Source organism: Diceros bicornis, chromosome 10 (genome assembly GCF_020826845.1).
Source record: "Diceros bicornis minor isolate mBicDic1 chromosome 10, mDicBic1.mat.cur, whole genome shotgun sequence".
NCBI lineage: Eukaryota > Metazoa > Chordata > Mammalia > Perissodactyla > Rhinocerotidae > Diceros > Diceros bicornis.
In genome coordinates, this window is record NC_080749.1 from 52,373,253 (window position 1) to 52,401,172 (window position 27,920).

General features: G+C 38.8%; 1 protein-coding gene across 1 annotated transcript in view; it reads left to right on the top strand.

The window, feature by feature from the left end:
• Nucleotides 1-1,511: 1,511 nt before the first annotated feature.
• Nucleotides 1,512-27,920, top strand: part of GORASP2 (golgi reassembly stacking protein 2) — a 32,023-nt gene continuing 5,614 nt past the window's right edge. The window contains exons 1-7 of the mRNA XM_058549229.1: nt 1,512-1,685; nt 17,493-17,573; nt 18,695-18,898; nt 19,418-19,504; nt 20,473-20,603; nt 23,593-23,725; nt 25,746-25,869. Of these exons, the coding sequence (XP_058405212.1) occupies nt 1,623-1,685; nt 17,493-17,573; nt 18,695-18,898; nt 19,418-19,504; nt 20,473-20,603; nt 23,593-23,725; nt 25,746-25,869 (823 nt within the window). The 5' untranslated portion in view covers nt 1,512-1,622. The remainder of the gene's footprint in view (nt 1,686-17,492; nt 17,574-18,694; nt 18,899-19,417; nt 19,505-20,472; nt 20,604-23,592; nt 23,726-25,745; nt 25,870-27,920) is intronic.

Genomic DNA, 27,920 nt, shown 5'->3' on the forward strand with positions numbered 1-27,920 from the left:
AGTATTAGGAACACAGAGCTGGCTCCACCGCAGTCTCTGTCCTCAAGGAGCCTAATAACTGCAGATTTCATTTGTGTATTTATGTAACTATTAAGCCTCCTAAAGACCTGGTATTGGTTTATTGACAGCAAAGAAAGATAAATGATTTTTTTTAATTTTAAATCCTTTTTTATTGTTACAGAAGCAGTCCATGAGCATTATAGAACCAGCAAAAACAAAAAATAAAACATCTCTGTCATCACCCAGAGATCACCACTGTAACCCTTGGTTCACATCCTCCCACATCTTCATATACATACATAAGTATTAATACATATCTTGTTTACAAAAATATTCTCAGATTGTTTACAGGTATATTCTGTCTTCTAACCTGTTTTTTTCTTTTTTCCAGTCAATTCCCACTTTTCCATATCAATAAATGCTTTTTTTCTAATAGTACATATTCAAATTTTCCCAATTGAGCCACAAATGTTCTTTACAGCCAATTTCTCCAAATTAGCCCCCAACTCAAGACCTTACGGTGCAACTCCTGGTTATGTCATTCACATCTCTTTTAATCCAGTATCGTCCCTTTCTTAGGATTCTGACTTGATGAAAAGAACTGGCCAGCTGTTCCGAAGAGTTGCCTCCTGTATTTGCCTGGTTGCTTCTTTGTGAGGAAGTTCATTTACTTCATTTTACTTGTTCCTCTATCCTCTGGATTCCTGTAAACTGGAAAATCTAACTAAAAATGTGATAGAAGCAAGTTAAATATTTCGGGCTAGAATACTTCATGGGTGATAACATATACTTAACGTTGCTTCACATCAGAATACACATATTCTGATATCTGATTGATCTACCATTAGTGATGGTCAAATTGATCCCTGGGAAATGGCCGTATCTGTAGGTTTTAGAGGGAAGGGGCAAAAAAGGCAAAGGAGTAGGAAAAGTTTGAATACAACTTGGCCACCTAAAGGAAATGGCATAGGGCACCCAGCAGCAGGCGGTGGAACGCCAAGGACATCCAAATGTGCTTCCCACTCTGGCGTCGCTCAGATTGTTACCGATCCTTTCATCTTGTTCTCACACTTAGGGAAGGCAAAAAAGAACTTGGTGGGTTCGGTTCCCTTTATAAAACTGAGCCGAAGACCTGTAAACCCAGAGAATAGGGAGCTCAGTGCGATTGCATCCGCCGCCTTCTTTTCAGCAGCAGCCCTTTCCCTGCCTCTGGCCACCAGGGGGAGCTACAACCAACCAACCGGTCTTTCGGGCGAGCGGGAGCAAGTCCAGATGAATCTTGTCCCACCCAGGAACCCGTAGCAAGGTGCTGAGGCAGGGTGAACCGTATTGCTGCTTTCTCGCGAGCATGAGTAGGCCCCTCCCCGCAGTCCTCCGCTGGCCCTACCTATCCCCGCGCGTGGCTCGGGCCCCTTCCAGTGGCTCGCGGCAGGTGGCGCTGTCTGCGGCGTCTTAGCGGCCTTGGCTGCCGCGGCGACGATCTCCCATAGAGCAGTGCGGCCCGGCTCTCCGGCGGCAGCGAGTGCCACGTCCCAAGTGCTACGCGGAGGAGCGGAGCGGGCGGTGCGCGGGGGCGGAGAGCAGCGCGCAGCCCGGCCAGGCCACACTGAGCGCCCGCCGCCATGGGCTCCTCGCAGAGCGTCGAGATCCCAGGCGGGGGCACGGAAGGCTACCACGTCCTACGGGTGAGGGCTCCGACGGCGGCCCGGGAACGGCGGGCTAGAGGCGGGGCCCGGCCGCGGGGAGGCGGAGGCCCCGACGGGCCTCTTCCCGGGGCAGCCAGGCCGGACCCGCGAAGGAGCGGCGACGGCGGGTGCTGCCTTGGCCGAGGCCGGTTTGGGAGGCCGCTCGCATCCCGCCTCCCCCGAGCGCCCAGGGTCCGCGGTCCACTGCTGTGGGAGGACGGGCTGGAGCCTGGGCGCTAGGCGGCGACTTGGTCGGGGGGCGACCCGGGCGAGAGGGGCCCCACCTTGTCTCTGTTTTCTCCTCACGGCCTTCTTTGCCCCCTCCTCCTTAATTCTTGGTTTCCAAAGTTAGGAGAGGCTTGGGGGCAAAGTCTGCAAAAGAGGTGGTGGTGAAGGTAGCATTTGAGTTTTCCGAGAAAAGAAAGCCTAGACTAGAAGAGGGGGATGCTACGGCAGGTGTTAATAATTCACTTCGGTGTTGTCTGGATGTCCGGAAAGACCAGTTAGGCAAACAGAAAGCGAAGTGGTCTGGAAGTAGGTTTGACGGACTGGAATTTACTTGATTTTGACAGGATTTTTCCTCTCCTGTGTCGCTCCTGACCTTTCTAACCTTCCTGTTCCACATTTCCTGGCGGGGGGACTTCCGTGCTATTCTTTCTAAGACTGGTTAGGGTGTGGTGGAGATTAAGGTTTAAATCCACAGTGGTAAAGAGGTAATGGAGAGGAACGTTTTAAAAAAATAATTTAGGTAAATAAAGGAAACCAACCTCAGTCACCAGGATGCACAGAAATGTAGGTGTCTCAAGGGGTGTTAGCTAAGCTCCTGCTTATGAACAGCCTGGGTTGTGCAAGCTTGTGGTCCTTTTTCATGGAACTGGGAGGCTTTAAAAGTAGCATTAGTGGTTGTGTGCTTAACGTGAGTGGTGACATGATGGACTGTCAACAAAGTGGCCCCAGTCTGTAGCGCCATTTCAGGACATAATGGAGTGTCACTAGATATTAGCTCCTCGCAGGCAAGAGCATTTTCAGTGAAAGTGAGAAAATGCACTGCCTGGTGCTACGGTCATTTTCTGCCTTAGGTCCCATGTTTCAGGTGAGACAGCATTCTTTAAATTATCTGCGTGATAGGGCTGTGATGGATCACCTCTCTGATCTTCAGGATTACCATGTCTAGTTGCCTTTCCACTCTGCTAAAAATCCGTCTTGAAGCCACACTCTTGGTAGGAAAAGATGATTTTCCCAGAAAATAAAGGGAATCTATAAATAAACCATATCACCTTCCTATTTCCTTCAGCTAAGCCAGCCCCCAAGTGCCACACTGATAGGGGAAATGGAAAAAGTGTCAGATCCCAGATTCGAAGTGAAAGTTAGTGACAGTACTTTTCTCATCACCTGGTTTGATTTTGAGTTCTCTGCTCTGGGGTGTGTTATCCATTATTACCAGCTGATTCTCACAGTGGCTGATTGTGGCCATGAATCTTTAGGGATTTTTGATATTCTTATAATACATGCCCTCAGTAAAACACAGTATTAGTGAGTTTTAAAAATCTGTTAGAGGGGCCGGCCCGGTGGCGCAAGCGGTTAAGTGCGCGCGCTCCGCTGCGGCGGCCTGGGGTTCGCTGGTTCGGATCCCGGGCGCGCACCGACGCACTGCTTGGTAAGCCATGCTGTGGCGGCGTCCCATATAAAGTGGAGGAAGATAGGCACAGATGTTAGCCCAGGGCCGTCTTCCTCAGCAAAAAAGGAGGAGGATTGGCGGGTGTTAGCTCAGGGCTGATCTCCTCACAAAAAAAAAAAAAAAATCTGTTAGAAAGCTGTACACATCAAAAAGATTCCAATTCTATGACTTCTGTTAATGGCTACGTTCAACGTAAAACAAGTTCAAGTGTATTTTCTTTACATAGGTGCGCCTCAGTAAATCAGCGCTCATACATATTCAGTAGTGCAGATGTGTTATTAATTTGTAAATCTGATTTTTAGAAGCACTAGGGACAACCTTAGCTTCCTCTCTGCATCTGGAGCATAAGTGTTGTAAAAGATGAAATAATTCTTATTTCTTTCTGGTTTTATTGGAGGGAGCTTTGAAATAGTAATGATCATTTAGTTTAGGAAAATTTTTTAAATGTTTTTGAGTTCCTAACCCACTCTGCCCCGATTGTGTAATCGGTTTCCTTATCTTTGTTTTTAGAGGGGAAAGTACTATGTTAAATCTCAACATATAAAAATGTCCTCCCTTTCATTTGTTATTGCCTAAGTGTACAGTGGTATATTCCACTGCTGGATTACTGAGCCTGTAAACCAAAATAAATATGGAAGGATAACCTTGGAATAAAATGACCCATGTTTCACAAGTTCTAGAATGATTTAATTAGAAGTTTTCTTTAATAATAAGTTCCTTGGCCATTTCCTTGTTAGTAATAAAAACTTACACGACTGGGTTTCGAAATGTCAGTTATAGTGACACCCATATCCACTGCTGTTTTATTATTGTTATTTCAAAGTCCCTACAATTCAGATAGATTGAACTTTACATTTGCCATTATTCTTCTATATCCATTGTTAGATTCTGCTTTAAAATTATTTAGGGGACAGCTTTGAAGTGGTTCCAGATTTACTGCTGTGAGCAGTGTACTTTCCTTTTAATGTATTAATGCACATTTTCATGTTGTGATCATCTTGTATACCCACCTCCCCATACCCACCCTAGAAGTAACCACAGTAGATAGTTTCTTATGTATCCTTTCAGAAATATTTTATGCATATAGAAGAATCCCACGTCTCATTCTTTTTGTTTCCTTTGTAACTGTTGGAATCATATGATGCATACTGTTACACACCTTGATCTTCTCATTTGATAACTCATCTTGGCATTCTTTTAGCAGCACGGAGAGCTCTGCCTCTTGCTTTCACTTAGCGCCATAGTACCATAGCCTGGTTTAGCAGCACCTCCTGGTGTTGGACATTTAGTTTTTCCAGTCTTCTGCTGTTACAAATACACGTTCACAACCTTAAATCCTATTTTTTGTTTTCACTTAAAATATACATTTTCCCAAATTATTGAATTTTATTGTTGTTTGCTTATATAAATGATCTTCATTTTAGTAAATTACTACATTGTTTTCTGATTATCAGCACTTATTCCTTAGAGATCATTTGGATACGTTCAAAAAGTACAACAAAGAATCTAGATTACCTGTAATCCTATCATGTAAAGGTAAATACTGTTGAAGTATTTTCTTAGTCTTTTTCTCCTGTGCCTAACGTTGCCCCTTAGCCATGTTTCACAAAGATTTTGAGTGATATGACTTATTCAAGTACAGTATGGTCAAAAGTTACCATAAGATGTTGGCTTTACAACCTAAATATCCAGCAGCTGAGAGATTGTTAAATCAGTGAGGGCCTAATCACAGATTGGAATGCTATGCATTCAGTGAAAATTGTATTTCAAAACATTCTGGGCATAGGTACACCTCTCCATGGATGTGCGTGTGCAGTACCTTCGAGCACCCAGGAAAGTAAAATGGAAAAGTAATAAACCAGAATATTAGAAGGATTATTGGTGGATGATGAAATTTTTGTATTCCTTTTAAATTCTGAAATTTCTGCAGTGATCATGAAATATTTGTATATTCACAAAAAATATAGTTATAAAGTTATTTTTAAAAGGTGGGCTCCTAGTGGAAGATTTTTAAATTTGTTCAGAAGTCTTCTTTTAAAAATTACATTGTAGGGGACCGGCCCCGTGGTTTAGCAGTTAAGTGCATGCACTCCGATACTGGCGGCCCAGGTTCGGATCCCTGGCGCACACCAACGCACTGCTTGTCCTGCCATGCTGAGGCTGCGTCCCACATACAGCAACTAGCAGGATGTGCAGCTATGACATACAACTATCTACTGGGGCTTTGGGGGAGGGGGGAATGAGGAGGATTGGCAATAGATGTTAGCTCAGAATCGGTCTTCCTCAGTAAAAAGAGGAGGATTAGCATGGATATTAGCTCAGGGCTGATCTTCCTCAAAACAAAACAAAACAAAAAAACATTCTAGGGGCCGGCCCGGTGGCGCAAGCAGTTAAGTGCGTGCACTCTGCTGCGGCGGCCCAGGGTTCACCGGTTCGAATCCCTGACGCGCATTGACGCACTGCTTGTTAGGCCATGCTGTGGCAGCGTCCCATATAAAGTGGAGGAAGATGGGCACGGATGTTAGCCCAGGGCCAGTCTTCCTGAGCAAACAAAGAGGAGGATTGGCAGATGTTAGCACAGGGCTGATCTCCTCACAAAAAATAAATAAATAAATAACATCGTATTTCTGATTCTCTTATGGATTCCGTGTTCACCATGAGTACCACTTTTATTCCCGTCCTCTAATCCTAACATCAGGCAGGAAAAATGTTAGCCAAGGCTTCTCAGTTTAGTCAAAAGTTAGTGTAAGTTACTACAGTTGAAGTATGTTGAATATCGAATTCTTGCCTAGATTTTCCATTAATCAGGTGAATCCAGCAAGGCCATTTCAAAATTACATTTTTGGAGTTGACTCATGGATGCCCATTATAAGAGCTGTTTCTAAATTCAAATACTCAATTCCATTCTACACTTAATACTCTGAGATGGGGGATATCTGAGGACATTCTGGAGCCAGTGTTCACACCAGTTAGGGACGTGGAAAATATCGTGTTTCACTATTCCTTATAATTTCCTCCGAAAGAGATTTTGAGGTGATGGATGTTTTTAAGGAAAGGCCATTGGGATGAAGTTTGTCTCCAGTATAATAGGCCTTTATATCCTGAGCCGTTTGCTGCAGACTGCACTAATGCGGTGTTTCTCAAATTTTTTAAACTTATGCCCCTATTTGAAAAACATAAAAATCTCACTACTACCTCCTTCTCTTCTCAATCATTCTGCAAACTGTGTGTGCAAAAAGAAAACAGTTGGGTTATTTTATGTTATTTTCAAAATATAAAGTTATAATTGAAAAAACTTTATAAATACCACCTAAACACTCTGACCTGCTCCCAAAATTGATCTCTTCTAATAAAAGACTGCCAAGTTGTTTAACTTTTAAAGAATAAACATTCTTTGAAATTGCTTTCAAGTATAGAAATCAGAATATTTCAGTTTATTAGTGCCATGGAATACAATGTATGTGAATCTAAGGACACTTTTAGGAATTGTAAGTATCATTAGACAGAATCTTTTCCAGATATCATTAGGCCTTGAACAAATTAGTGTCATGTTGTTTATATGCGTTTTCATATTTTTTGTGAAGTGTGTTTTAATATATGAACTGTCATCCTCAGGATCCTCATTTGGGGAGACCTGCTGGTGGTGGGTAATTATGGTTTCTGTCTCTGGTTAGTAAGTAGTAGAATGCACAGTACTGGCTCTAGTGCCTTCTGGGTCGGGTACTGACAGGGCTTTTTAATAATTCCCCTGACCGGCCCAGTGGCGCAGGCGATTAAGTGCGCAAGCTCCATTGCGGCGGCCCAGGGTTTGCCAGTTCACATCCCCAGCCTGTACCGATGCACTGCTTGTCAGGCCATGCTGTGGCAGCGTCCCATATAAAGTAGAGGAAGATGGGCACAGATGTTAGCCCAGGGCCAATCTTCCTCAGCAAAAAAGAGGAGGATTGGCAATGGATGTTAGCTCAGGGCTGGTCCTCCTCACAAAAAAAAAAATAATAATTCCCCTGAAATTTTCCTCAGAATTGAACATAAAATAACCCCTAGCATCAGTACATTCGTTGTACTGGCTTTAATATTCTCCTGAAAGGATTATATTATTTTGATTGATTCACTAATAAAATATTAGTTAACTGTCTAAACTAGAAAGTATTTATCCGTAAAGCCTTGATAAGTGCTTTGGAATCTGACTGTAGATTGCCTTGGGAGGTGTGACTATCAAGTAAGATGACTTGTTTTCAAACAATATGTGCGGAACCAAAGTAGTCATGTTGAGAAACTACATGTCATTCTTGGCATTGCAAATAAATTTACTTCGGCATGAAGAGAATGATGCTGGGTTTTGTTTTTGTTTTAAGCATCAGTGAGAGATCATTCAAACACATTCTCAGCAATAAGGAACCTTGTCATCTGTGGACATGAATACATTGAGAGACTACTATAGTAGACTGCCAGAGACCACCCTTGGAAGTCACTGGATTCTGGTGTCAGCTCTGTCACTTCATTATATTTCCTTGGGCAAACTCTTGAACTTCTTTGAGCTTCATTCTTTTTATCTGGAAAGTAAGGATAATGTTAGTGCCTCTTCCACCTTTTTTTACCGAAAACTGCATTAGATACTGTATACTAAAATATTTTGAAACAAAAAATTGAGCATGTTAAATTTCTTTATTAAAACAATGCTGTCAGGGCCACCCCGGTGGCATAGTGATTAATTAATTTTATAAATGTGCCTGCTAATTTTTAAGGAAATTTTGTTTGTTTTTTAAAAGGTAGATGAGAACCAGTGTCTATTTCATTGCTTTGCCACTGTGTTACTAAACACATTAATTAAAATGGCTAAAAGAGTCTCTGTAATTAAAATGATCTTGTTGGGTTTGAGCTACACTGTAGAATCTATACATAGTTAGTGATAGACTTATTTTATGATGAATTATTCAGTCTTAGGGATTATCTAGTCAGCCTCCACACCTTACAGTTAAAGAAAAGGAGCACAGAGAGATTATTGCTTCAGGTCACACAGCAAGTTACCTTTCCCTAAGAAACAAATACCTAAGTTGGTCTTTGAAGAGTATAAAATGAGGTGACACGTTGTCAGAGTTTTTGTTTCTTTTGAAGCTGACTTCAGTTTCTTTCAACATCATTTTCCTAATATACAGATCTTTTCTAGGAAGCTACTATGTAATGATGGGTTTTTATTTCCTTTTAATTACTAATGAATTGTATTTCAAATTGCTTCGTATGTTATAAGTAACATCATAGGGTCAGTGTCAGGAGAACATGCTCTTTGAGTTGTTTTGGTAGAACATGTGAGGAGAATGTTTTAGCAGATGAGGCTTGAACTCTTCTAGTCTACTGCAGAATTATCTACCACACATTTGTGTCAAGTCCCAAATAGGGAAACTGACCTTTTTCAGATGTGGAAGAGCTCCCCCCACTTCAAAACTACCGTTTTTATAAGTAGGAAGGATTTAGCGTTTGTTTTTATTACATCGCATTACCAAATATTTTCTCATCATTTTGATCACTTAAGCACACACATATAACACAAGGCTTTAGGTGTATAGTTGAAATGAGTCATCATTTAGGTGTTACTTGGATTGAAATTATTTTTTAGTCTTATTTAACATCTCTACTGTTTTTAAAAACAGTACAAAGGTGAGCGTATTAACATTAAATTGAGAGCTAGAGGAGATGATGGTATAGAAAGAAAGTCAAAGGGACTTAACCTACCTTCTATGTGTGCAGAAGGAATTGGTGGTGCAGTAATAAAGAGGAGACAGTTACACATTCCACTGAACCAATTTTATGGCATTATCTCCATGGTTAGAAAACTTAAGGGAGGTATTTCACCTATCAGCCAGAAACTTGGGTAAGTGTATCTTTGTGTAGCACCTTATGGAATACCTAGTCTAATGATATGCTATGTTGTGCAAGTAGCCTTGTGGTTTCCTTTCTTTGTTACTTTAAGGTAGCAGCTCTGTATTCCTCAGCTGGGTGTATATAAGTAAATAGACCAATGCACTTGGGAGAATGCCTTCCCCCACTCCACCCAAACTTCCTCCCTGCTCCTCAGCTGTCCCTCTCTCTCCCAAGCCAAGATTTAAAAGAGGAGGGAGGGAGGGGTTCATGCCAAATAACCCAAACCTACTATAAAGTACCGTTATACTTTTAATCCTGGAGGAAGAGCAGTGTGCTTCACTGGAAAGCAACCAGTATAGAACAGTTAGGTCTGTACACAGAGAAGAATTCAGGCTAAATCTGGTAAAACTTCATAATGATCCAGGATGAGAACGTGAGGGAAAAGTCAAAAGTTTCGTTGCTTTTATTATCTGGAAGTTGATTGGACAAAACAGTTAATGGTATCTTGTAGGGCGGTTTTTCAAACTTATTTCAGCTGAAAGTAAGAAATATATTTTGCATTGCAACTGGTACATATTACTACGTTTCATGAAAAATACCCTTATTAAGTCATGAATTTTTGATACTTTGTTCTGATATATTTCTTTGACATTTGTCTATTCTGTCATGATCCACTAAATTGATTTCAGAACCCACTGAAACTCTGCAGAGTAGCTGAATGTCGCCACTTTAGAGATTATGTATCCAACTTCTCATCATTGGTGTTCATTTTTTTAATGTAATGGGGATGGATGCCCCTTCACTGTGCAGTTTCTATCATAAGCTTCTCAAATTTTGCTTCTTGAGGAGTAAACAAAGTCTAGCAAATTGCATCTTATTGTAGCTGTTTTTTTCTAGAGTGCTTATGAGAGAAGTATTCCTTTCATGTTGTGATTTTTATTTTGGTAAGATAACCTCAAAATGTAATATTTAAACTCTTATTAGTGCCAGTAACTGTGTTTATAATTTCTTCTACCTGTCCGAGTTTTGGTAACATTTCTTTCTATAATTATCATTTCGTAAGCAAAATTGCTCTTTAGTATTTTCAGCTGCTTCATTATGTTTCTTAATTGTTCCAAGTAAATCATGTGACCTGAGAAGAATTAGAAAAAGTGCAACTTCAACGAGCTTGTTAGAACTCTCAGGGAATGGGTTTGTATAGAGTCATATTTTCCCTTAAAACAGTATTTTCTGCTTTAAGTATTAAAACTAGGTAATAGAAAAATCTGTTTTTAAAATGTACTGCGTGCTTCTTCAGCATCATACATAGGTGCTAAATATAATTTGATCCCCTTGTGTTGTATTTGTTATGACTGTCAATGTACCACATTGTGATACAAATTATGTAGTTATCACCTAGACCTGTGCTGTCCAATACAGTAGGCTCTAGCCACATATGGCTATTTAAACTTAGGTGTAAATGATTAAATGAAATTAAAAATTAGTTCCTCGGTCACACAGGCCACATTTCGAATGCTTCATAGTCACATGTGGCTAGTGGCTGCCATATTGGACAGCCCACATGCAGAACATTTTCACCATCACAGAAAGTTCTGTAAACAGCTTAATTAGGCAGAAACTTTTTTATCTTTATATTCTCTACAACAAGACACAATCACAGTTATACCTTTTATGTAAGCACACAGTAAGTACTCAGTAGGTAGAATTTGATAAGTGGCTCAGACTGGTGCTTTTCTTTTTCTTTTGGTTTTTGATTTTTGTAATTTTTATTCTCACTTTCTGCCAGCTATCATTTTTTGCTATAAAGTGGCAGTAGTGTCTCTTTCCTCTTTCACTTCTTTTGGCTATTATTCTGCCTATTGGTGGCTTGGAAATCAGGTAGCCAAATTATGTAAAATAAATGTAAATAGAGTCTGAGTGGTCATGAGACCACAGTTCTCAAACAGTTCTCAAACTGTGTTCCTTATAGGTGAGGTGTTGGATTATAGTAATTTAGTAATTACAGTTATTATAGATTATAGTAGATTATAGATTATAGTAATTTTATTTCTACTTTTTGGATAGAGGGAGCATATCTTAAAACTGTTATATTTTAAAAAGTACACATAAGTGTACAGCTTGATGAATTTTCACAAATAACAGACTCCTGTAACCAGAATCCCGTTCCTTTCCAGTCGCATCCCAGCTACCCCGCAACCCTCAGGGTGAATACTGTCCAGATTTCTAACAGCATAGATTAATTTGGCCTATTCTTATCTTTATATAAATGGAATCATACAATATGTACTCATTTGCATCTGGCTTCGTTTGCTCAAATATTGCTTGTGAGATTTATCCATGTTGTGTATTGTTACAGATTTTTCATTTCATTAATATGTATTATACCATTGAGAGAATATATCAAAATTTGTTCTGTTGATGGGCATTTGTGTAGTTTTCAGTTTGGGGCTATTACAAATAGTGCTGTGGACATTATACTACATATGTCTTTTGGAGAACATATGTATACCCATTTCTATCAGATATATACTAAAGAGTGGAATATTGGATCAGAGGTGTGCATATTTCAATATATTGATAGGTATTGCCAAATAGTTTACTAATTTACATTCCCACCAGCAGTAATTGAGGTTTCTGATTGTTCCGTATCCTCACTCTTAGTATTTTCCATCTTTTTTAGTTTGGCCATTCTGATAGGTGTGTAGTGGTATCACATTATAGTTTTAATTTGCATTTTCTTGGTAACTATTGAAGTTGAGCGCGTTTTTGTATTTACTGGCCACTTTGATATCCTCTTTAGTGTCTGCTAAAATTTTTTCCCTATTTCTCTATTAGGTTGTCTATCCTTTTTTTTTGTAGCAGCTGTATTGAGATATACCATTAAATTCAATAGATACCATTAAATTCAACCTTTTAAAGTATACTTTATACTGTATACTTTAATGGTTTTTAGTATTTTCACAAAGTTGTATAACCGTCACCACAAGCTAATTCCAGAACTACTTTATCACCCCAGAAAGAAACTTCATACCCATTAGCAGCTACTCTCCATTCCCCCTATCCCCAGCCCCTGGCAACCACTAATCCACTTTCTGTTTCTATAGATTTGCCTATTCTGGACATTACGTATAAATAGAATCAGACAATACATGGTCTTTGTGACTGGCTTCTTTCACTTAGCATAATGTTTTCAAGGTTCATTCATGTTGTAGCATGAGTGAATACTTCATTCCTTTTTATTGCCAAATAATACTCTATTCTGTGGGTGTACCACATTTTCTTTATTCATTCATCAGTTGAAGGACATTTGAGTTGTTTCCAGTTGCTGGCTATTATGAATAACGCGTCTATGAAATTTGTGTATGAGTTCTTACGTGGGCATGTTTTCATTTCTCTTGGTTATATAGCTAGGAGTGGAATTGCTGGGTCATATTATATATACATAAATGCAGTTATAACTCTGTGTTTAACATTTTGAGGATCTGTCAAACTATTTTCCACAGCAGCTGCACCATTTTGCATTCCCACCATCAGTGTATGAGGGTTCCAGTTTCTCCACATCTCTGTCAGCCTTTGTTCTTATCTTTTTTATTTTAGCAATTCTTGTGGATGTGAAGTGGTATCTCATTTGGTTTTACTGTCTGTCTTAATGCTTTGCAGTAGTTCTAAATTTATTCTGAATAAGTTCCTTGTTGTATTATGTATCCTATCTTTCACTCTCTTAATTGTGTCTTTTGATGAGCACAAGTTCTTAGTTTTAGTATAGTTCAGTTATCAGTTTTTTTAGTTTATGATTAATGCTTTTGTGTCCAGTTTAAGAAGTCTTTTCATCTCAAAGACACTTGAGATCTTTGAAAATCTCAAAGATACTCTCCTATGTTTTTCTCTAAAAGTTTGTTTTACCTTTGACCTTGAGATATGCCATCACTTGGAATTGATTTTTGAGAGACAACATTTTAAAAAATTATTTCTCTCCTTTTCCTAGCTAACATTTTACATCTTTTTCTCTCTCTCTCTCTTTTTTGAAAGGGATGAGGGATAATTAATACATAGTTAGAAAAATAATGTGTAGTGTTCAGGAATTAGTTTGTTATAAAGGTTTGCCTTCAGGTGGTGATTGCCAAGTTAGGAAGATGAGCTTAATATTTGTAGGACTCTTATTATAAACAGATTTAGCTAGGCATTTCAGAAATTTAAACTCATTGAATCTCTGCAGTATTCTTGTAAAGTAGATGACATTATCCCTTACTTGCAGATGAGAAAACTGAGGCTCAGAAAGGTAAATAAACTTTCCCAAGCCCACACAGCTAATAACTAGGCAAAACCATGACTCAAAACCAAGTCATCTGGCTCTAAAACTCTAGTATCTTTTCATTGTACGTTTTTTTCAAAATCTTGTAAAATCTTAATTATTAAACTTTCAAATTTAACCTATTCATCTTAAATTGCTATGGTATTTGGCCCAATAAATAAATGTTAAACGGCCTATGAAGCCGTATATATATATATTTTTTCAATTAAGATGGTTTGAAAGAAGCAGATGATGAGTCAACAATGCAGAGATCTCACAGGGGACAGAAAGTATTGAAGTGGTAATCTGATGCTTGAGAGATTAGGTACCTAAGAGATTCTTTTCAGTGGATAATATTACCAGAGAAACTTACCTGTGTGGATATTTAATTTGCTGTGTTGTATATCTTATTTTCCATGCTATGAAATGTAGGAAATTTCCTTTAAGTGTGTTAGAGTCAAAGAGAATATTTTTCTAGGGCTCCCTCTACTGGCTTCCTAGCAGTAATTAAGATACTTAATTGCCAGAATTATGCTGGTACTAATGATGTAAATAAATTTAGGAAAGAAATTAATTTCAAGGTCCATTAGAAACAGAAAGGAGATTGATATTTGTAGCAAATGAAAATGAAAAAACAGAGAGAGAGGATTATTTATTTATTTATTTATTTTAGAATTCAAATTTGGCTAGTGAATCTTTTTTGAGTTATGAGGAATAATACTTCTAATGGTATTGGAAACTTTCCATTTCAAACAAATAGTGGTAAAACTTTATACTTGAGGGTGGCATGATGAAAATCAGTGTGGGATCAACTTTCTAAGTTGGTGATGACATTACAAAAGTACTGTGGTTAGTTAGCCCTTTTTAGCTAAAAGGTAAACTCTGGCAGCCTCAGTGGAGAAGTCTGAAATTGATTAATGAACTAATTGGTTTCTAGATAAAATGGTCATTTGGGTCATTCAGATTCAGAGAATTAGATGGTTAGATGTGGACCCTATTAAATGAGAAACTCCTCTCTGAGGGGCCTCCTAGGATCTATGCTAATTATCCCCTTTTCACACCTGAGGCATTTCACACCTAATTGATGGGCACCAAATAGACTGGCCTTTCACGCCTTAGTATATCGTGACTCTTTTTTTCCCAGCCAGCTGTGACTTGATCTCACTTTTCTTCTCGTATTAGCTCCTGGCAGCTACCATTTTCCTTTCAGAGTTGCCATTTGAGGATAAATCTGTCTGCCATTTTGTGTTCTAGACATTTTGCTTGATAATATATAGAACATAAAATATCCCCCGTTTAAGAAAACTGAGTATAAAGAAACTAAACAAGTATGTACTGATTATCTTTATTAGAGTCAACACCTTGAAATAATAAATCCCTTTGACATTTAACTTGTTTAATTTACAAAAATGATTTAGTCCCAGATTTGCAGGAAAGTTTACATAAAGCAAGATCAAACAGTTTTAGTAAGTTAAATATTGAAACATCTCTATAATGGACAACTAACTATTCCCTACTGTGACAAATGAAGAAAATCTAGTTTTACTTCTTCAGAGACAATGATAGTATAATTTTGCTTTAAATAAACAAAAAATAACATTAATCCAAGAAGTAATAAACATATTAATCTAAGATTAAGTATCATTAATCCAAGTAGTCTGGTATTAGAGGGACACATTCTAGGAACAATCTGGGTTCCATTTTGAACGCATTAAAATGATTGTTACTGTGTAAATAGCTACAGCTTTGTGTATGGATGAATGTATCTGTTATTTGCATAGCCTCAGAATTGACTTTTAGAACTGTTTGAACTATTATAGAAAATCAGCCTCCAAATATCAATGCAAACTTCATTTTTATAGGATAGTTTTGACAGTATCTAATAACATCAAGCAGAATAAAAATCCCTTAATATAGTATGAAAATATTTTGGAAGAGGAAATGCAAAGTGGATTGTGGATTGTATTAACTTTTTATTTTTTTGTCATATTACTACTATTACTAGCTACTAATATTTTTATTACTGCAAATTTAATAGTTTATTTTAATCCATTTCAAATTTGGGATGCTAAACATTTGAGTTGTTGAGAAGCTAAGTAATCTTAATCTTCCATTTGAAGTCCCCTATAAGTCTGGCTCCACCCTTTCTTTCCAGCCTTCTGACTGGACTAATAGTTGTAAGATGTACTTTTGAGTTTCACCTCTACCACTAGCCAGCTGTGGGACCATAGACAAATCATAGGATAGTTTCTTCACCTGTAAAATAGAAGAACTGCACAAAATCCGTGGTTTTAACACTTTATTTGGGTCATGGAGAAACCCCTTGAGAATCTGAGAAAACCAGGGATCTTGATACCCTGAAAACTGCTGTTTCGTACAAAATGTTGCATATAATTTCAGGAGCTACAGTGTTCCGCAAAGCCATCCACAGACCTCAGTTTAAGATCCCTTGGATTAGAGGATTTCTGATTTTCAAAATCTATAATATTTCTATCCCACACACCTGTTGTCTAGCTTTACTGTATTATAATCCTCATTTTTCAGACTCCTGCTTCTGGATTTTTAGTCATATTATTTCTTCAACTTTCAGATGTCCTTCCTTATCTGTCCCCTTATCCATCTTCACCTTTGAAAGTTACCCCCTTTTTGAGGTGCAATGCAAATGTTGTATGTTTTTTCTGTGAAGCTTCTTCAATCAGAATTCATCTTCCCTTAGCACCTTGTACCTCCGTTGTAGCCCTTAACCTGTTTGGTCTTGTATTACAGTGATCGGAGGGCTGTGTGTCCTGTCTCCCCTTCCTCTTTTTGCCTGTGCCTCAACAGATTATAAATGTCTTGACATCATGGCTGTGTTCCTATATTAGCTTTGTAATTGAATGGTGCCTTGCCAGTAGTAGTCAGGGAATAAATGCTTGCTAAATTAATTTGAATTTGTCCCTCAGTTGTAATGATTAACTGTCTGCTGTGTCATGTGATAAATGCTGGGAGGATTTGAAAGTAGAAAGTAGTATGAAATAGAACCATAGAGGAAAATCTCATTTATGAGATGAACTTGAAGAATGGGTGGAGTTTAAGGAGACGCAAGGGCATTATCTGGGAGAGATGAAGAGAAAGGAGAACTAGTGTGTACCTATATTTCCTTATCAATAAAATTAATCTATTTTGGGGCCGGCCCCGTGGCTTGGCGGTTAAGTGTGTGCGCTCCTCTGCTGGCGGCCCCGGTTCGGATCCCGGGCGTGCACTGACGCACCGCTTCTCCGGCCATGCTGAGGCCGCGTCCCACGTACAGCAACTAGAAGGATGTGCAGCCATGACATACAACTATCTACTGGGGCTTTGGGGAAAAAATAAATAAACAAAATTAAAAAAAAAAAAAATTAATTTATTTTGGGGGCCGGCCCCGTGGCTTAGCGGCTAAGCAGGGTCGGATCCCGGCCGCGCACTGACGCACCACTTCTCTGGCCATGCTGAGGCCGCATCCCACATACAGCAACTAGAAGGATGTGCACCTATGACATACAACTATCTACTGGGGCTTTGGGGGAAAAAAAAGGAGGAGGATTGGCAATAGATGTTAGCTCAGAGCCGGTCTTCCTCAGCAAAAAGAGGAGGATTAGCATGGATGTTAGCTCAGGGCTGATCTTCCTCACACACACACAAAAAAATTAATCTATTTTTACTGAAAAGAAATAGATATTAAGGGCCGGCCCCGTGGCTTAGCGGTTAAGTGCGCTCGCTCCGCTGCTGAATCCCGGGTTCAGATCCTGGGCGTGCACCGACGCACCACTTCTCCGGCCATGCTGAGGCCGCGTCCCACATACAGCAACTAGAAGGATGTGCAGCTATGACATACAATTATTTACTGGGGCTTTGGGGGAAAAAATAAATTAAAAAAAAATAATAAATAGATATTAAAATTTAGCTTACAATTTTTAATTAAGCTTTGCATTTTTCTTTTTTGGTGTTTTTGTCTTTACAGGTACAAGAAAATTCCCCAGGACATAGAGCTGGACTGGAGCCGTTCTTTGATTTTATTGTTTCTATTAATGGTTCCAGATTAGTAAGTTCAGCTTTTTGTAGTTTTGCCTGTGGTATTTTGTAATGTTTTGAAAATGGAATTTTTCAGATTCTCTGGGATAGATGTTTATTCATTAGTTACAGACATTATATAGAGTATGATACCAGTTTGTAAAAATAATAATGTGTTAGTAAACATATAAAAATGTCAAATATAGAATACTATACCTCATACTCCAGCAGTTATTTTAGGAGACTAAAATCACTGAAGACTTTTACTTTATATATTAAATATTTAATTATTTTTAAGCAGGAAGAAATAATTAACATGAAAAAGTTTGCTTTTTCGAAGATGTCAGACTTTTGTAGGTTATTGACAAATGAATTAATAAAGACTCATTCTCAAATAACTTATCAGTTTTCTTGGGGCCAGGTTCTATGATATATAAATGATGTTATTAGAACCGGACAGAGAGATGTGTTCCAAAAGTGCAGAATTAAAACCACTTTTTATAAGTTGCTTTCAGTTTATCCATAGTAAAGTACTATAAGAAGGAAATTGTATAATTTCAGCAAAGAAAATCCTTACGACAATAGCTACTTGGTTTATTTTTTCACAACAGTCTTAAGTTTTTGTTCATTACTTATCAACATCTCCTACATAAAGGCCTTTATTCAATTTATGTAATGAAATATTTAACATACTGCTTCCATTTTCTTTTCCTGCTAGTTCCTAATAAATAAATAAAGTGTATATTTAGGAGTAGAGTCCAAAATTAAACTTCAACCCCAGCAAATGTTTTAGATTTTAAAATCAGAGTCATACCAACTCTGTTAGTAATATGACTTTTGATGGAGTATTTTGGGTTTTTATCACTGAAGCCCTATGTCACCTCAAATAATGTTGAGTTGCAAATTCCATAATCCGTAGTCGGCTATTAGGAAAAAAGTCAGTTGTTGCTGCTAACATAAGAGTTGTTCTTAATTTCTTGACATTCTTTTACTTGGAGGAACATTTGAATGTTAATGTAATCTTTGCCTGTTGAATGTTTTATTTTATGTTGATTATTAATATTACTCCATTAGGGCCGTAGGATGCTTAAGCTAAGATAGTTAACATGAAATTTTTATTCATTAAGAAAAATGATTTCTATGTGTTCACAGAATAAAGACAATGACACTCTTAAGGATCTACTGAAAGCAAATGTTGAAAAGCCGGTAAAAATGCTTATCTACAGTAGTAAAACACTGGAACTGCGGGAGACCTCAGTCACACCCAGTAACATGTGGGGTGGCCAGGGCTTGTTGGGAGTGAGCATTCGTTTCTGCAGCTTTGATGGGGCAAATGAAAACGTTTGGCATGTGTTGGTAGGTATCAACTGTGAGCTGTTAACTTGCAGTTTAGGAAGCAATGGAGAAAAGGGGTTTTAACAGTGGTGGTCTCCAATTTGGTGAGAGTGTAGGAGTATTATTGTTAGTAGGCTATTTTTAGTTTCTGAAAATCAGAATTCATTGCTTTTAAAATATAGATTAATTTAAAAAAAAACTTGAAGAGAAGCAAATATAGGTGCCTAAGTACTATTTTTTTAATGATTTATCCATTAGAAGAAGGTATGTTAAAGCAGACAGCTACAGAAATATTAAATATTTATCAAATATTATGTGATTTTTATGCTTGGGAGTTTTAAATATATATATATTTATATATATTAACTATATTTATATGTATTAATTATACTTACGTAGTTTCCAACATCTGACATTATTTCTAACAAGACAGAAGTATAGGGTTTTTTAAAATCACTATAATTAAGGACTGTGAACTATAAAATTTGGAAGATTATTTTATGTACATTAATTTGGGGGTGTGTTTTTGTGTCATCCTAGGAAGTGGAATCAAATTCTCCTGCGGCACTGGCAGGTCTTAGACCTCACAGTGACTATATTATTGGAGCAGATACAGTCATGAATGAGGTAATTAGTGTGTTTATTAGTAATGAAAATTATATAATATTTTCTCATTAATGTTTAAGTTCAGAAGTATATTTGCATACTTTGCATTTAGAGTTGAAATTTGGGTCTTTGCTGATCAAGATAGCTTATGCCTCAGGGTGTTAAACGGAACATCTGGGAGGTGCCTTATTAGGTACTAAAGCTGTGAGGAAAAACACATACTGTGTAGCAATTGCACAGATTTTGTGTATGGTGTACGGAAATCTCTTATATACCTTAAGACTAAATCAAATCCTCATTTTGGCTATTGATTTCATTTTCTCTTCCCCTTTTTAAGGTGACAAAATTGGCTCAGCTATGTTAGTCAGATCCTTTTCCTTGTCTGTTAGCCAGTGGAAGTATATATTGCTAAATCAAAAAATGAGAGAAAGGGGCTGGCCCCGTGGCATAGCGGGTAAGAGCGTGAGCTCTGCTGCTGGCGGCCCGGGTTCGGATCCCGGGCGTACATGGACCCACCACTTGTCAGGCCATGCTGTGGCAGTGTTCCACATAAAGTGGAGGTAGGTGGGCGTGGATATTAGCTCAGGGCCACTCTTCCTCAGCAAAAAGAGGAGGATTAGCATGGATGTTAGCTCAGGGCTGATCTTCCTCACAAAAAAAAAAAATGAGAGAAAAAATAAGGTGCCCAGCTAACCAGGTCTTAATAATGGAGAATAAAAGCAGAATGTATATAATTTCGGTGTAGACAAGTTTTACTAAAATTGTGTAGTAGGTCTTACAGAACTGGACATAACACCTTGCACTTAGTAGATAGGTAATATATTGAATTAAACCTTGCTTGGAGTATCGGTTTTAAGAAATGATTTTTTATGTTTAGAGACAGGGCTCTACCAAAGTTTTCAGGTAATTCTGATGTTAGCCAGGTTTGAGACCCACTGTTCTAAAGTTCAGTAACATAAAAACATTTTTCTCTTGTAATGCTTTTGCAGTCTGAAGATCTATTCAGCCTAATTGAAACACATGAAGCAAAACCATTGAAACTTTATGTGTATAATACAGACACTGATAACTGTCGAGAAGTGATTATTACACCAAATTCTGCGTGGGGTGGAGAAGGCAGGTAAGTCATTTTTTAGACTAAGTTATGACTGCTTAAACTTACCAGTCAGATGTGTTGTAAACATTGATTGTTTTTATTTTGAAACAAGTTATTGGCTTATTATAAGACTTCTCTTAAGACAAGGAAAGAGCTGACCTAGAATATTGAATCTAATAATTAATTTTTTTAAAACACATTATTTAGGGAGCATGGTATATATACTATAGTCCTTAAGAGCTAATAGGCTTTTTGTTGTTGCTATTATTTTAATAAAATACTTTTCAGTTTTATTTTCCCAATTCCCATCCTTAGCAGTGGGACAATACATAGTAGCTTTCTCTAGCTGCTGACGAATTTTCATAGCACTTTGTGGAAACTGTTGGCTTTCCAAAATGGGTAGGCTGATTTGAACTAAAAGTTAGACAAAACACAGACTTACAACAACAATAAAAAGCAATTTAGAAAGAGGATCAAGCCAAGCAGATAAGCAAACTTTATAACAGTCCCAGTTTTCTGGGACTGTTCATCAAGTCATTTCCCTAATTTCAAAAAGCCAGACCAAAGCAAAGCATGCTGACTTGCATTGCTTCTTTAGGTCTTTCAGCTGTTGTTTAAATTGTACAAATTTTTCATTATTTTGAAAGTCTTAACAGCCTTTTTTAATTTGAGAAATTATCAAGCATAAGCCATAATTGTAGGAAAGCCTAGGTTTTGGAAACTTTTCCAGATGTCTTATAAACGTTTCAGCACTTGCTGGGAAAAGGATGACTTAGTTGATGCAGGCAGAGAAAGCCTGTATTTGCTCCCAATATCTTTACCCACACTACCTGAGATTGTACAGCTGAATGTATTTTGCCACCAGGATGCTAACTTGTTGCAATTTGAGAAAATGAGATAGAAGTATCATCTTAAGGACCTGGCCTGTCTGGGGTGACACTTCATCAAGTTATCCTTGTTTATTGTCCAGGTTGGTAAACACCCAGAAATATGATCTTCTCACGGCATTCAAGATTTATTTATTTCAGAGGTCACTGCCTCATATCAATTAAATTTGCAAGGAAGCTGCTGTATTCATTAGAATGGTAAATTTTCAGTTTACAACAGAAAAATACCCCCTCTCCGGTTAGATGAATACTCGGGTCAAATTAGTACCACAAGAGTGCTTGGTGAGCATGGAATCAAAGTGCAAGGAAGAGATTCTGTGGATTGTGAAGTCCCATAGCAAAAAAAAAAATCACGAGTTCTTTTATTTTTAGTTACATTGACTAAATACTGCTATGTTCTTTTTCTTGGAGCCCTTCTTTTCTAGACTCAGTGGCAACTATTCCTTTTCTTTGGAAGACATTTTTCCTTTGACATGGTTTAGTACCGTGGATCAGCCCTTTAGACCAGCCCATACAGATCATTTTCCAGAGTCTGCCCTCATTTGGCATATGTGTGCCTCTGGTTTTCATTCCTTCCTCAGAGGCTGACGACATTTCATTCATTACGTCATATTTCTCTTAGTTTCGTTCTTGAGCTATCTTTAAGTTTGCAGAGGGTCTGGCTGTTGCCTCAAGTGCTTTCTCTCCCACCACTTAGTTGTTTTGATTAATAAGCACCTTGTTTTAAAATGCAGCTACCTCTGAAAGGCTGTCATTGGTCAGTATAAATCATTTAATCTAACTTATTTCCTCTAAATCTATCTGAGAACCACTTCAGTGAGAATTGCAGTTTTGATGGTGGAAGGGTGGAACAGTGAGAGAAGAAGGAAGGAGTAATTTTGTAATATAAAGAAAGTATCATTGTGAAATCAGATTTGGATAAGGAAGAGGTGAAATTGGCCACTGGCTGTTCTCCCAGCTTTCGGTGGTGGTGGTACCCATGGAAATAATAGATACCTTGGCAGAGAAGAGTCGTAGAGATATCTGTGCATGGCCTACTCAGAAGCTGTCAAGTAGTTTGGGAAGTAAAAGCAATCATGTTGGAAATATAAGTTGGAACCTGATTGTGAAGGGCCTTAAATATCATGGTCAGGAATTTGGATCTACTTTGGGCAGTGGGACTGATATTGTATCAGTGGGGGCTCTTTGTAGAAACCAGCAGTCACTATCATAAGCAGACATGAATTTATTGATACGGAGTCACTCATATAATCAAAGAAACAGCTAAAGATCAGACTTGGAAAGGACAGGACTCAGAACACCTCAAGGGGTTTGGAGGGGAAGGACTAACTGGAGGTTTCATCAGTATTCTACTGAAGGGATGAAGCCGTTCTGGGTTTTTCTGTCACTCCCAAGATTTGCAGCCATGGGCTGCAGATCCACCTGCAAAGTCGGATGGATTGACCTGACTTTGGTCATGAGACACTCCTCAGTTTGGGCGGGACAGGTCCCCTGATTGACAGTCCCACCAGCACTGCACGCTGCAGCAGAGAAGTAATTTTACAAAGGGAAGAAGGAGAAGGCACATTGGGAGGCCAACGGACTATGGAAAGAAGCAGTGGGATCATATCTTATTAGAAAAATGCCTCTGGTAGCGTGGGAGGATGTTAGAAGGAATTTGGATTAAACATACACGACCAATGATTTGTGTCAGGTTCTGAACTAGAACTATGGAATGTGTAAATGACATCATCATGTGAAAGTGCTTGGAGCTCTTCAGTGGAAAAGCTGTATGTCATTCATTCAGCAAATGATTATTAAGTGTCTGCCACGTGCTGGGAACTGTTACGGCAGTAAACAAAACAAGGTCTCTGCCCTCAAGGACCTTAACATTTTATTGGAGGAGACAGGAAATAAATATGTGGTGTGTTAGATGGTGGTAAGTGCTTGAAGAAAAATAAAGGAGAATAGGGTAGTGTCCGTGGTGGAGGAAAGGGTGCTGTTTCATAAAGGGTGGTCAGAGGAGACCTCTGATAAGATGCCATTATTTAAAAGAATGGAAATGTGTTTGTTTTTATATTTTAAAACCAAAGAAATGCAAGCTGTGATTGATATTCAATAACTTTAAGAAAAAAATATTTTTATAGCCTAGGATGTGGCATTGGATATGGTTATTTGCATCGAATACCTACACGCCCGTTCGAAGAAGGAAAGAAAATTTCTCTTCCAGGACAAATGACTGGCCCACCTATTAGTCCTCTTAAAGATGGGTTTACAGAGGTAAGATAACTTAACACCTGATTATATCCAAGTTTCCACCAGAACGAGTCAAATGTTGATGTGTATGGTGGTAGCACTGATTGAGATGGGGCAGATGATGAGTTAAATATTGATCATGTGGGATTTGAAGTTCCTGTAGATATCAGATGGATATCCTATGGGTCTGAATTTCAGGAAAGAGGACAAGGCTAGAGATACAGATTTGGGAATCATCAGCAAGGAGAGGGTAGTTTAACTGAATGGGTATTTTTTGTGTGTGTGTGTGTGTGTGAGGAAGACCAGCCCTGAGCCAACATCCATGCCAATCCTCCTCCTCTTGCTGAGGAAGACCGGCTCCGAGCCAACATCCACTGCCAATCCTCCCCCCCTTTTTTCCCCAAAGCCCCAGTAGACAGTTGTATGCCATAGTTGCACGTCCTTCCAGCAGCTGTATGTGGGACGCGGCCTCAGCATGGCCAGAGAAGCGGTGCATCGGTGTGCGCCTGGGATCCGAACCCGGGCCGCCAGCAGCGGAGCGCGCGCACCTAACCGCCAAGCCACAGGGCCAGCCCCCGGATGGGTATTGATAAGAATTGTCGAGAGATTGGGCCTGGGTGGGTCAGAGGACTGAGCAAGGTTAGAATCTTAAAAATTCCTAGTATTTAAATGGATGGGCAGAGGAAAGGGATCTAGCAAAGGAAGCTTGGGAGAGGTCCAAAGGGAGAACAAAGCTTCAAGAAAAAGGGCATAGTCAGCTATGTGAGGTACTGCAGAGAAGTCAGGTGCCAGAGGGAGTGAAAAAAACGTCCTGGGCTGGGGCAATTTCAGAGACTTAATGGGGTGCAGATACCAAATTACAGGGGATAGAAAGAGAATGGTGGGTGATAAGGTGATGATAGCTGGTGCTTACTATTTCAAGAAACTCGACTGGGAAGGCAAGAGAGCTAGGTGTGTGGGGGCTATTATAGGATCAAAGTGAGGCTTTTTAAGGAATAAGAGATATTTGCCCAGACATACAGGCTTTTAAAATGTTTTCTGTGCGGGCCTCATGGGACAGTTAACTCCTGTCTGACGGCCAAATAAAAACCAAACACCCCAAAAGAAAATGCTATGTTGTAAATAAAGGTCTGCTACCACTGTCGTTTTGTGGTGCAGTTTGGCCATCCCCACTTCTAGAGGAAGTGAGGAGGAGCTACTAAGAAGTGTAGCCTCTCCCTCACTCCCCACCCCCACCCTTGGCTCACGGCCAGAGCCCGTGTAGTTGTGTGTTCAGACTCCTATTACCATGTCTGCTGCCCCTAATCGGTGCTTTCTGTCCCCAATGAGCCTCTGTGGGCAGTCTGAGAAGACCAGAGGGTGGGATGGCAGCTAGGGAAAAAGGGCCAGCACACAGTTGTGTTGGAATGTGCCACAGGGCACTGGAGCCGGCAGACCTTGGAGTTTTCAGAGGTGAAACCACCCATCTGTAAAGTCAATATACACTCATTCTCCCTGCCGCCCCCCACTGCCCACCCTCAGAAGGTGGAGATCTGGCAGCTACATTCAGTCATTGATGAGAAAAGGTAAGATGGCCTCATGAGGTTAGACATCTTGAGAAACTTCTAAGGAATCTGTCACGATATTAAGACTGATTTCTTCCATGAGCAATGAAAGTTAAAAACAAAAACTGGCTGAGAATTCTGAGAAGAGGAGAGCAGTGGTGTTTTAAGGGTTGAGTAAAATGATTTTGAGGTGGCTAGGAAGGAGAGAGTAGAATCTCCTCCTAGTGTAGAAGTAGCTAGAACAGTGTATGTAGTGGGAGGTAGATGCTGTGTGTTGAGAGACTGGAAATAACAGGATGGGGAGATGTTTACAGTGCTGGGTCCTTGGCATGTATCAAAGTTAGAAAGGAGTGTGAAGGCAGAAATGCCAAATGATAACTTCTGACAGCTAGTATATGATAAAAAAGGTATCAGGAGGACAGGTGAGAGCCAGTATTTATATCTTCTTTTGAGTAAACTTGAGTAATTTTCTTTTTTTCTTTCTTTCTTTTTTTTGGAAGGTCCAGCTGTCCTCAGTTAATCCCCCGTCTTTGTCACCACCAGGAACTACAGAAATTGAACAGGGTCTATCTGGACTTTCTATTAACTCAACTCCACCAGCTGTCAGTAATGTTCTCAGTACAGGTATGCAGAACAATATATTCTGTTTTCAATCTACTTTGTTTTATGTGATATTCTTTTCTATTTGAAGCTATAGAATTTTAAAAATTAATGCCATTGAACTTTGAAAACTATGAATGTGCTCTGCATTGACAGGCTCTGTCTGTGAAAGCTAGTACTAAATCACCATGCACATACACAGGGCCAGCGTTTAAACCTCTTTTCAGTGTATTTTAGACCCTGGGTTTCTCTTCGATTTTGCAAGTTATAGAGTCAGGACTCTACCTTTAAATTCTGTTTAGTTGCTCTGTTTACTCAAATATTTGCATATCCCCTAGGTAGTAGACACTGGGGGTGCAGAAGTAAGCAGGATCCCGTTCCTTTCCTAGGGGCTCAGGGAACATATGCCTGTCTCCCTCCTTTTCTTTATTTCTTGTTCTACCGAATATAGTCCTTTTTTGTTTGTTTTAGTTTTTTCCCAACAGCTGTATCAAGATATAATTCGCATACCATACAATTCACCCATTTAAAATACACAATTCAGTGGGTTTTTTAGTGTATTTGCAGAGTTGTACAGCCATTCTCTCAATCAATTTTAGAATTTTTCATTACCCCAAAAGAAACCGTACGCATTGTCAGTCTTTCCCCATTTTTCCTCAACCCCCTAGGCCTAGGCAATTACTAATCTACTTTTTCTTTCTATGGATTTGCCTAATCTACACATTTCGTATAATATATGTGGTCTTCTGTGACTGGCTTCTTTCCCTAAGAATAACATTTTCAAGGTTCATTTATGTCATAGCATATATTAATACTCCATTCCTTTTTATGGTTAAAAAATGTTCTGTTGTATGGATTATAACACATTTTGTTTATCCATTCATCATTTGAGGGACATTGGATTTTTTATACTTTTTGGCTATTATGAATAATGCTGCTAGGAACATTTGTGTACAAGTTTTTACATGGACATATTTTTCTTGGCTATATATCTAGAAGTGGAATTGCTGGGTCACATGGTATAGTTCTTGTTATGTTGGTAGAGTTTATTTTTCTCTTTTCTTTTTTAAAGTCTCCTGTTTTCTTTCTTCATAATACCAAGAGTATATATTATGTACTCAATAAGTGTTGAGTAAGTGAATGAAAAACTGACATGGTTTAGTTTTATTTACCTTTTATTCTTGAGCTCTTTTTAATATTTGTATTCAAAATTTGCTTATGCTCGACTTTGTTGTGGAATGACCTCACAACAGCCTGCCAAGATGCAGTGAAAGTCAACAGTATGACTTTGAAGTAGGGCCCTTAGGTTCAAATCCCAGCTCTTTTGAGAGTCTTTGTTTTGTTTCCCAAAGATGGGTTTTTATAGATGAAATTTTAAATTTTTAATTTTTTCATAATTAAAAACTTCAAACATACTTAAAAGTAGATGGAATAGTGTAACGACCCCCCACCACCCAGCTTCACCAGTTATCAATGTGGTGGTATACCTCCCCACCCCCTACTCTTTGCTGGGTTTTTTCCCAGCTATATTGAGGTATAATTTGCATACCATAAAATGAACTCACTCTAAGTATACAACTCAATGATTTTTAGTAAATTTATGGAGTTGTCATCACCTCAGTCCAGTTTTAGAACATTTCCTAGATAAATATTAATATCATCAGTATCATGTCATAGATACAATTGGAAGGGATTTTAAAGTTCCTTTCATTCAGGTGGTGTTTGAGTCCTTTTTATGATGTTAATAATTTTTTTTTCCTTGCATCCCATCAGATGGTCCTCTAGTTTAGTCCTGAATAGACTTAGTAAAGGTGGGTTGGGGTACTTTCCAAGACAGCAGCCTGATCTGTATCTGAACACCTCTTACCTGTTTTAGAGTAAGAGCGTTCCCATGCCATATGAGAGCTCTTCTGATTTTAGGAGATAGCTGACATCTCTCTTCAAGTCCCAGTTTCTCTTTTTGACATTTTAATTCTTCTGTCATTACATTACAGTTATGCTTATATTGTCTTAAAAGTACCTGCACTGGGATCCCTGGCCTTATTACACTGTAGAGAAAAGGCTCCTTGAACATT